This window comes from Phyllobates terribilis, unplaced genomic scaffold (genome assembly GCF_046119375.1).
Source record: "Phyllobates terribilis strain yellow unplaced genomic scaffold, ASM4611937v1 Scaffold_3__8_contigs__length_932513732, whole genome shotgun sequence".
Lineage (NCBI taxonomy): Eukaryota > Metazoa > Chordata > Amphibia > Anura > Dendrobatidae > Phyllobates > Phyllobates terribilis.
The window spans coordinates 720,274,665-720,286,523 of record NW_027362763.1 but is presented as its reverse complement, the minus strand read 5'-3'; the positions used below and the strand labels follow the sequence as shown (position 1 = coordinate 720,286,523).

General features: G+C 40.6%; 1 protein-coding gene across 1 annotated transcript in view; it reads left to right on the top strand.

The window, feature by feature from the left end:
- LRPPRC (leucine rich pentatricopeptide repeat containing) overlaps positions 1-11,859 on the top strand; it is a 146,030-nt gene that overhangs the window by 40,493 nt on the left and 93,678 nt on the right. Inside the window, exons 15-18 of the mRNA XM_073672042.1 lie at positions 3,053-3,080; positions 6,019-6,076; positions 8,618-8,724; positions 8,983-9,060. Coding sequence (XP_073528143.1) covers positions 3,053-3,080; positions 6,019-6,076; positions 8,618-8,724; positions 8,983-9,060 — 271 coding nt within the window. The remainder of the gene's footprint in view (positions 1-3,052; positions 3,081-6,018; positions 6,077-8,617; positions 8,725-8,982; positions 9,061-11,859) is intronic.

Below are 11,859 nucleotides of genomic sequence, written 5' to 3'. Positions count from 1 at the left end.
TTCCCGTAGTCCTGTTTTTCATTCATTGCGCCATAGAACACACTCGGCTCTGCTACATGCGCAAACGCACTGCTCTGTAATTATTCCTCCACTTAACTAGTGCGTCCGCGGAGATAACGAGCGCTCGGCTGTGTGTTCTGCGCTCGCTCATTGCTATGTTAATCCCGGGGAAGGCTCCTGATAATGGTGAATGGATGTATGTGATTAGGAGCCCTGACAGACTGCCAACATCTTTCATAAAGTGGGTGGGCTCCGGCGGGACGTTTTCACTGCTCGCTGACAGATTGCCATCAGTTTTGTAACCGCTACAGTAAATTCTCATGCTGCCTTCTTCACAGCACATCACATCAAGCTGCGCTCACAATCCCAGGGGAATAATTATCTTTTCCTTTTAACGAGACGAATCTCAGAAAGGAGCTGAAACCTCAACTTTTAATCACGGCCATTTATACCCAATGTTCTTACACTGGAGAACGTCTGTCACTTCTATGTACCCCGGTCGTGCGATGCGTCCCTGGCATGTATGTCTGAGCAGTGATGCGATGCTGGGTCACTTACGTTCTGTCTGCTCTGTAACATTTACAAAAAAAAAAAAAATTAAAAAATAATATACAGCACTGTGCCTAAGTTTTAGGCAGTCGTGGGAAAAATGCTGCAAAGCAAGAACGCTTTCAAGAATAGAAGTGTTAATAGTTTTCATTTTGTTAACTGATTAAAAATAAAGATCTGGTGACCACCCTTTACCTTCAACACAGCATCACTTCTACTTACACACAGTTTTTGAAGGAACTCGGCAGGGAGATTATTCCAAACATCTTAGAGAACTAACCACAAATCTTCTGTAGATGTCACTTGTGTAAATCCTTCTGTCTCCTCCTATAATCCCAGACAGACTGGATGATCTTGATATCAGGGCTCTGTGGGGGCCGAATCATCACTTCCAGGACTCCTTGTTCTTATTTACTCTGAAGATATTTCTTAGTGACATTGGCTGGATATTTGGTTCTGCAGCAGGATAACCACTCCAATCAGATGCCTCACTGATGGTATTAGATGATAAGTATCTGCCTGTATTTCTCAGTATTAAGGACACTATTAATCGTGACCAAATCCTCAACTCTGATGAAATGTAGCCCCAGTTTTGCAGGAGCCTCCACCATGCTTCACGGCTGTCTGCAGAACCTCATTGTTGTGCTTTTCCCTAGTGCTTCGGAGAGCAAATTTATGAATATTTCACCTTTTGACTAGTGATAATTGGACTCGTGGAAGTTGGGGTTCAACCAAATTTTAATCCACAGTTTGGGTCGGTTACCAAAACTCTACCCCAATGTGGACACAAACTTTGGTGTTGTAAATGCTCATAGTAAGGGCTAGGATACTGCCAAAGGAAGCGGTGTACCCCCACAGAATCTCTCGCTCTCTCTTGCTCTCTCTCCCGGAACTCCGAACACTAAGGCTGTGTGCCCACGATGCGTTTAAGCGTTTCCGCAGCGGCAGAAACGCTTAAAAAACGCTTGGTAGAAGGCCTGCCATGTTCCCCAATGATAATCCTCATGTGCTGTGCACATGCTACGGAAATCTCTGCTGCGGATTATCATTGCGGAAAAAAACACAGCACTACCAATTATTTTGCGGAAGTGCGTTTTCGCCGCCATTGACTTGCATTGAATCGCTTGGATTCCGCATCACTAGATCTGTACATGCTTAATCCATGCGTTTCAATATGCGGATGGTACCCAGGTCTGGAGGACAGGAGACTCTCCTCCGGACCCGGGTACCATAGAACCTGTGAAAAAAAAAAAATAAATATATTTACCTTCTGATGGCCCCCGCTGCGCTTGTCCTCCCTTGCCGGCAGATCGCGGTGGACTGAAGGACCTGCGCTGACGTCATAGTCATGTGACGGCAGGTTCTTCAGTGTAGTGTACCGCGATCTGCCGGCAGCCAGGACGGAGCGAAGCAAGACTGCGGGGGCCATCAGAAGGTAAGTATAGATTTTATTTTTACCATTCTTTCGGTCACCGTATATAAATCCATGCCGTTTTCATGGATTTATATAGTGTGACCAAGTTGACAAGCACTTTCCAAGTGATGCTAAAATTGCTTGGAAAGCGCTTGTCAACCGCATGCGGAAATGCAAGTGAAGAACGCTTCACATCCGCATGTCCCTGGCAGGAAAAATGCATGTACAATCCGCATGTACAATCCGCATGTACAATCCGCATGTACAATCCGCAGGTTCAATCCGCAGGTTCAATCCGCAGGTTCAATCCGCATGTACAATCCGCATGTACAATCCGCATGTACAATCCGCATGCGTTTTTTCTGCCAGGGAGATGCAGAAACGCTCAGGAAAAAATCCGGAGCGTTTCTGCATCGTGGGCACATAGCCTGAAACGGACTTTCGGGAGAAGATTTATTCTGTAGCCGAAAAACAACCCTAAACATCCAACCAATGTCTTTAAGAATGATCTCCAGCATTAAGTAGTAGTAGCATACAGTATACAGCGCTGTCCTGTTTTGGCCTCGTACAATACTTGAGTGAGCTGCAAACCACTGATTGGGGGGAGTGTATGGAGTCAGACCCCCACCCATCTGATGCTGATAGATGATGGGTCATCAATATCTAATCCATTCCTTTGATCAGCCGCATAGACGGCCTTTCTAGTCAGTGGGCTTGGATGCTGCATAGTGGAGTAATGGCCATGAAACTTTCTTGGCGGGTGGCAACGGTTACATCAGTAGGACCCCTGCTGGTCGGACAGCTATGGCATGTCCTAGTGAGAAATATGTATATATCTAACTTAGTATATATGTAAAGTGACCCGCTATAGAAGCCATAGTGAGTGATCTGAGTGGGGTGCGGACCAGATTTGCGTGAGTGACTGCTGCACTTGTTTCTCCTGTATTAACCTATTCTGCATAGTTATATGCACTTCAAATACCAGATGAGAGGGTAAATGTGTGATAAGTTCCTGCAGCCGGGCCGCCGGGGAGCGTTCTGCTGTCACAATGGCGTTAGTTACATCTTGTCCTTTGCTGCCACCTACAGGTACAAAGATGTGGAAACGTTGGCCAAGGTACGTGCATGCCACTTTCTCTCTATATAGATATGCTGCTTGTTCATATTCCAAAATCTTGCACTTTTTTTTTTAACTTTATTTATTATTTTCTTTCAGTATCATATTCATTTTTATTAGTGGGGGGTAGATTTTTTTAAGGGAATTTTTTTTTTTTTTTTTTAACTTTTATTGTAATTTTGTCTTATTTATGGTTTTTATGCTGATGTCATGAATGAGTAGGTCCCGGCACATAATAAATTTATATTGTTTTTGTTCTCAGATTTAATATTTTCCCATTATTTTATAAATGCAGGATATGTCGATTTCTCCATTAAACTTTCCATCCCATTACTCCGTAGAAAGGAGGATGGTTACTCTTTAGACGGCTTGGTTTTACCATTTTTGTATGTTATATCCTAACTTTAGTCGTATTCGAGTGAATAAAGGTTTATGCTGCAGTACTCGGACAAAACCACTGGACAGCTGTGGCGCTGTTTCTAGAAAAGGGAGTCACATTTTTCAGTGAGCTCTCTTTGATGGGGAGTTTGCAGCTCTCATCTGTCTCTTTCCTGGTGATTAAGGCTGATGCTACACAGTGATTTTAGGTGAGACAAGGGTCACGCGGACGGAAAAAATCCCTCTGCTGCTACATGGCGGCACAATTCGGGTAAATGGGATTGCATTGCGACACACGAAGTACCGCAGCATTGACAAGCAAGTTGCAAAAAGTCGAAACCAATTTGATTATTTTTGCGGCACTCCAGGGGCCACAATGTGACCGCATTTATCTGTCTTGTGCTGCACAGAGCCATCTTTGGCCACCTTACGTTCTGTTGTGGCCAGTGTCGTCGTCTTGTCCCAGCCTTTTGACTGTAGACCACATAAGAATAAAGCTTAACTTTGTTGTGGTCCTAGATCAGCCTAGAACCAGACAGATAAGTCATTCCCAACAGAATGAGCTCACTGATGGAACCTCAGTTAACTCTACAGACAACTATGTGAAAAGAACCTGTAAAAACAAAAGTGCACTTTATTTTTTCTTTTTGTCTTTTTTAAATTGAAGCCTAGATGTGTTTATACTCTAAAGTCAACCCATCATTTTATAAAACCTTTGACATGACATGGGGGTGAAACCCCCTGATTGACAAAATGAAGCGCTGTGATCGCCTTTCCTTGGAGCAAACCGTAGAAAATCTATGCACTCCTCGTACCTTGTTAGTTTCTACCCTTCCTTTCAGCAATCTGTGGGGTCTCGGCACCCACAGCCCCAGCAATGAAAACTTTTTAAAATAGTTTTATAAAAGGACAGAAACCCTTTAAATTTCTTTGTAATAAGCAGCTCCCGTCTCCCAAATATTACCTCTTGTGTTTGCCGTCCTGTAATATAAAAGCAAACGCTGCAACCTTTGTAAGGAAACCCAGTTACAAAAAATGGTTTTAGCCAAAAATACATCCATTTATATCACAAAAAAAATATTGTCCCCAAAGGTGGAGAATCCCTTTTAAAGTTTAATACACTATTGTTGGCAGAACACTATTTTGGAAGGATCTGCCTGACAGCAGATGATTAAGGGAAAAAGGACTACTGGGCATGTTCACTTTCAATATGCTCAATCCTTTGTTCTCACTGGCATTAACTGGGTAATCCCATCTCAAAGATCCTATCCCAATATGTAGTAGGTGTAATAATAATATTAGCAAATACCTCCAATTAGAAAAGTAGTATAGTTCTTCTGATTAGCTATGTCGCTTACCCCATGTGCACAGCATTGCAGTAGTTTAGGAATCTATGGTTATGTCCAATAACAGCTAACTGTCACTATGAGGAATGGTTGTAACCATGGATCCCTAAGCTACTACAATGCACTGCACATAGGGAAAGCGACAAAGCTTATCAGAAGAACTATACATGTCGCTTACCCTATGTACAGTGCATTGCTGTAGCTTGGGGATCCATGGTTACAACCATTCCTCATAGTGACAGTTAGCTGTTATTGGTCGTAACCATAGATTCCTAAACTACTGCAATGCTGTGCACATGGGGTAAGCGACATAGCTAATCAGAAGAACTATACTACTTTTCTAATTGGAGATATTTATTATTATTAATATTCCTACTAGATAATGGGTAGGATTGTGGAGGAGGGAATACCTCTTTAAGCCTTTGCTAGAGTTATCTGCCAGTGGCTTATTCCTCTCTCCAAATTGATAACATATGCCCGCTCAAAGAAACTGAGCATGCATGGGGAAGTCTGAGGAAATATTAGATGGCCTAAGGAACGTTGATTTTCCAATTATGACACTTATCAACAATTCTGTCCTTTTTTTGCCCTTTTATTAGGGTTATCTCGGGGGGAGGAGGTGTTGTCTTGTTTCCCCTAAGTCCTGACACCCTTTCCTGCCTCGGGTGCAGTCCTGTTATTCTCGGACAGGTTCCCCTTAGGCTTCGTATTGCAGATGCTGTATGGATATTAAAGCGCTGCCTCTTTTACCCCCAGATCTCTAATAATAAGTAATAAAATATTAGAAAATGTTTCTTTTTTCTCTTCTCCGGTTTCCTTTACAGTAATCAACCCATATACCTCTATAATACAGACACACAAGTTTCATCTGGTCCCTGAAATGAGACGTATTCTATAGGTTCCATAGTCGACTCTTATCCCTCTGATCCGAAAGACCTTTGTCTGTTCCCATCACTCCGGGACATGAGAGGGTTAAAAGGTTTAGTCTGCCAGAAAATAATGTTCTTTTGGATGGCGTTTTGTCCCCGTATCTGTTTTTATTTTCTCCCGGAGTAAATTACTGTGATGCAGCACGGAATAATATGTCAGCGGAGAGACGCTTTATTATTTGGAGAATTCAATTTCAGTCCCCGGTCGTCCCCGGGTGGTGTGCGTGTTGTTCTCCCCTTTTTTTTCTCACTTTGCTGCAATAGATGATTATTCTGTCTTAACAGATAACAGGGCTCTTATACAAGGACGGCTCCGGCAGCAAAGATTCTTCAAGACCGACTGGTAGCGTTTCAATTTCTATGATTGTAACTTATCCATAAATCTGTTCTCGCGTGTGATGACCGGGCGCCAGGGATTACAGCCGTATACTCTGATTGCTGCTTTTAAGAAATAGTTACAAAGAAAAAAATGTCAGCTTACTGTCCTGATTATCTCATATGTATGCATGTTTTAAGGAATTATTATTTATTACTTTTTTTTTTTTACTTTTTTTATTACACATGGAGGCCATGAATGATAAAAAAATAAATACTGTATATATAAAAAAAAAGAAAAAAATGTGTCTATAAATGTGTATATACGCATACATATAGACATACATGCGTGTGTATATAGATATATATATTAGTGTGTGTATATCTATACATTTTTATATATTTTTTTTCTAATATATCTTCCTTCTCAGAATATAAGGAATGCTTTTGTTCTTTTAAAAAACTACTGTCCTTGTTGTTCTTACAGTTACTAACTAGGTGTATAAAATAAATACAAATTGTATCATTTTTCAGACACTGTTTTTAGAGGTTGTATCCCTACAATCAATGCTTATGGCTCCATACTATGCAGCCACAGGGTGCCTCCTTACTTACTTACAGGGGTATTCCTATCTTTAAGATCCTATCCCAATATGTAGTAGGTGTAATAATAATAATATGAGCAATTAGAAATGTAGTATAGTTCTTCTGATGAGCTATGTCGCTTACTCCATGTGCAGGGCATTTCAGCAGTTTAGGTATCCATAGTTACGACCACTCATAGTGACAGTTAGTAGTTGTAACCATGGATACCTAAGCTACTGCAAAGCCCTGCATGTGGGATAAGCATCATAGCTGATCAGTAGAACTAAGCTACATTTCTAATTGGAGGTATTTGCTAATATTATTACACCTACTACATATTGGGATAGGATCTTGGAGATGGGAATACCCCTTAATGCCCTACGTCAACGTTTTAGTGGCAAGGAGTGCGCATGTGACACTATTTCTCAACGCCCAATCAATTCCAAAATACAAATTGTATGACCAAGCCTGTGTGTATATTCTGTATTTGCTATATATGTTTGGCATTCTGCATCTGTCTCGGGGGAATATGGCAATTGAATCTATAGACCACCATAATACAATACAATGGTGGGCTGTGGCCGATATATGCAACTTAAAGGCATGGCATTTTCCAGCATACATGCAGACCATTAAGCGGAAATGCTTTGAGATCAGAACCTTAGGTAGTCAAGCGCCCCTATTTACCATGTTATATTGCAGTACCAAGACCACTTTGCAATGCAAGGGAAAAAAAAAAAGTCAAAAACTTAATATCGGAAGGGTTGGGCCGAATTCAGGATAACCCTAGCTCTAATGCAACAACTAAAGTGTAACCAAACTTAAAATCTATTATAATGTAGGGTATGTGTGTTTTCTTTTTTTTTTCTGAGTCTAGAACATAATGCACGGACTAGCCCCAGGTCTCCTGACCCACGGCTTGTGCATACTTGGACTGTGATTTACGGACATTCAGCCATAGGGTATTGTACACACGCTCAGGATTTGCAGCAGAACATTCTGCTGCAAATTCTGATGTGTTGGCTGGAAAAAAACACTGCTTAAAATAAGTGTGATCTTGTTGCATTTGTTTCAAGTTACAAAAATGCAACTTGTGCAGAACTCTTAAGGTAGTAAAGCGATTACAAAACCGTTACATAAGAAAAAAAAGTAATATAAAAAGTAACAATGTATAACTTTTTTTTAAAATTTTTTAGCACTTTTTGAAACTATAGCCATATAATCGTACCTTAAGGTGTTAAGTAATGCAAATAACCACCGGTGTTAGAAAGGTTTACCTTTATGGTTTACAAAGTAATTGCAGGCTGTAGCCAATTGTCAAAAATGTAATTTCCCTCTTTGATATAAAATACATCAATGTATTTTAAATTCTGTCCTGGTCTTAAAAAAATAAAATAATATATGTATATAATATAATATAATATATGTATATAATATAATATAATATAATATATGTATATTATATATGTGTGTGTATATATATATATATATATATATATATATATATATATATATATATATATATAATTAGTGTGTGTATTAGTATAATATATAAAAAATCTCAAATATAAATCCAATATCAAATTTCTAAAAGGCGTAGAAAAAGGACTCATGTTATTTTAGGCTTGAAATGCGTAGTTTTCTTATAGTCGCTCCTCACATCTTCTCTGGGGGTCGACGGGAATATTTCCATGATTTCTTTTTTTGGGTGGTTTGCCGAAGAAGGTAGGAAAAAAAAAAACCCCAAAAACAATCAGCTTTGAACAAAATAATTAATATTCTTTTCAGTCACCGGTTAGATATGTGCTCCCAAACCACATAATCTCTATGCCTCAGTGATCATTGTTGCCGTTGCAGCCTCTCATCAGGGTGACATCTCACACCAAAATGATTTCTTATAAATTAATCTTGATAACATGACAGTCCCAGTAATTTCACCAGAATGCTTTCTCTCTTTTTTTTTCTCCTTCTTTCCTTGCCGCAGAATCTATTGGCTATTTTCTGTATTACGTGATTGACAGAATGAGTGACTCAGAGGCACAGGCCATGGAGGAGCATCTGAGACAATACTTCCATCAGCTTAAGGAGATGGTACCATTTTCATCTTTTTTTCCTCTCTTCTACATAATGCCTGCTCCGGCTGACATGTATCTATTAGATTTTTAAATTGCTGCTTTTAAGTAAAACCAGACCACTTCTCAATGTCATGCTAGAAGTTGGAGACTTAAATTATGTTGAAGATAATTTCTGTTAGACAGATTTCATTTAGTCTGTGTTTTAAAACTAATATTTTTTTTTAATCTATTCCTTTTTTACCCCCCTCCCCCTCCATTTTTTTTCCTGGTGCAGGGCTTAACGGTTGACACAAATCAGTACAGGGGGATCCTCAAGTTGCTGGAACGTCATGGACAAACACGGTTAGAAGAGGTGGGTGTATATGGGAACAGACTTTTAAAAGAAATATGCGCTTGTATATACACAAAATATGTGTGTGTGTGTATATATATATATATATATTAGTACAGACCAAAAGTTTGGACACACCTTCTCATTTAAAGATTTTTCTGTATTTTCTTGACTATGAAAATTGTACATTCACACTGAAGGCATCAAAACTATGAATTAACACATGTGGAATTATATACTTAACAAAAAAGTGTGAAACAACTGAAAATATGTCTTATATTCTAGGTTCTTCAAAGTAGCCACCTTTTGCTTTGATGACTGCTTTGCACACTCTTGGCATTCTCTTGATGAGCTTCAAGAGGTAGTCACCGGAAATGGTCTTCCAACAATCTTGAAGGAGTTCCCAGAGATGCTTAGCACTTGTTGGCCCTTTTGTCTTCACTCTGCGGTCCAGCTCACCTCAAACCATCTCGATTGGGTTCAGGTCTGGTGACTGTGGAGGCCAGGTCATCTGGCGTAGCACCCCATCACTCTCCTTCTTGGTCAAATAGCCCTTACACAGCCTGGAGGTGTGTTTGGGGTCATTGTCCTGTTGAAAAATAAATGATGGTCCAACTAAACGCAAACCGGATGGAATAGCATGCCGCTGCAAGATGCTGTGGTAGCCATGCTGGTTCAGTATGCCTTCAATTTTGAATAAATCCCCAACAGTGTCACCAGCAAAGCACCCCCACACCATCACACCTCCTCCTCCATGCTTCACGGTGGGAACCAGACCTGTAGAGTCCATCCGTTCACCTTTTCTGCGTCGCACAAAGACACGGTGGTTGCAACCAAAGATCTCAAATTTGGACTAATCAGACCAAAGCACAGATTTCCACTGGTCTAATGTCCATTCCTTGTGTTCTTTAGCCCAAACTTGTCTCTTCTGCTTGTTGCCTGTCTTTAGAAGTGGTTTCCTAGCAGCTATTTTACCATGAAGCCCTGCTGCACAAAGTCTCCTCTTAACAGTTGTAGAGATGTGTCTGCTGCTAGAACTCTGTGTGGCATTGACCTGGTCTCTAATCTGAGCTGCTGTTAACCTGGGATTTCTGAGGCTGGTGACTCGCATAAACTTATCCTCAGAAGCAGAGGTGACTCTTGGTCTTCCTTTCCTGGGGTGGTCCTCATGTGAGCCAGTTTCTTTGTAGCGCTTGATGGTTTTTGCAACTGCACTTGGGGACACTTTCAAAGTTTTCCCAGTTTTTCGGACTGACTGACCTTCATTTCTTAAAGTAATGATGGCCACTCGTTTTTCTTTACTTAGCTGCTTTTTTCTTGCCATAATACAAATTCTAACAGTCTATTCAGTAGGACTATCAGCTGTGTATCCACCAGACTTCTGCACAACACAACTGATGGTCCCAACCCCATTTATAAGGCAAGAAATCCCACTTATTAAACCTGACAGGGCACACCTGTGAAGTGAAAACCATTTCGGGTGACTACCTCTTGAAGCTCATCAAGAGAATGCCAAGAGTGTGCAAAGCAGTCATCAAAGCAAAAGGTGGCTACTTTGAAGAACCTAGAATATAAGACATATTTTCAGTTGTTTCACACTTTTTTGTTAAAATACAGAAAAATCTTTAAATGAGAAGGTGTGTCCAAACCTTTTGTCTGTACTGTACGTACACACACACACACACACACACACACACACACATTTTGCACATATATATACACAAATCTTAGGCCTCAGAGCCTAAAAGAAAACTGTTTAGTTGCCCATAGCAACCGATCAGGAGCTGGCCTTTCAATTTTGTACCAAGCATAGGTTTACATAATCTGCTCACTATGGGTTTGACAATGGATAAATAAATGCATCTACAAAAGTTGGGGGCAGCTCTCCAAAGTCAGAGGATGAAAAATATTTTTTTCCTCCTTAATCGGACTTTGGAGTGCTGTCCCCAATTTTAGGAATTTTCTATATGAAAGAGGTTTTTGGTGATGTGGAGGCCCTGTATGGAAAGCAATATGGGTTTGAATCCGCCCGTCCGTCCGTCTGCCCGTCCGCCCGTCCATCCACCTATATAAAAATTATTCATCCATCCATCCATGTATGTATCAAAGATTGCATCTGTCCACGCACATTATTTTAACTGTTTTATGAAATTCTTGCATTCCCCATGAAATATCCATTTTAGAGCATCTTCTTACTTTACATGGTGTCGTTCCTGTTATTCCTCCTGGATATTAATTAATTGGAAACTGTGTGTTGCCCTTTATTAATTTATTTGTAGTTAGTGTAACAGCCCATGATAACCATTAATAATAATAATAATAATAATAATAATCTTTATTTTTATATAGCGCTAACATATTCCGCAGCGCTTTACATACATTATTGTTGCTGTCCCCATTGGGGCTCACAATCTAGATTTCCTATCAGTATGTCTTTGGCGTGTGGGAGGAAACCGGAGAACCCGGAGGAAACCCACGCAACCACGGGGAGAACATACAAACTCCTTGCAGATGTTGTCCTTGGTGGGATTTGAACCCAGGACCCCAGCGCTGCAAGGCTGCAGAGCTAACCACTGTGCCACCGTGCCGCCACCATTAGTGGGAGTCTCTGTTTTTGGATTTTTACTGATCATTAAGGCATTAGTCTGAGACCTAATGAACTGACATATGGATGACCTGTCTGTAGGATAGCTCATCAGTATTTGATTGAAGCCTGGCCTCCACAGGCTGTGCGCCGGAGCCTGGCCTCCACAGGCTGTGCGCCGGAGCACTCCGGCCCTTCCATTGTTTTTCTAGGCCCAGTACTTCATCTATATGAGC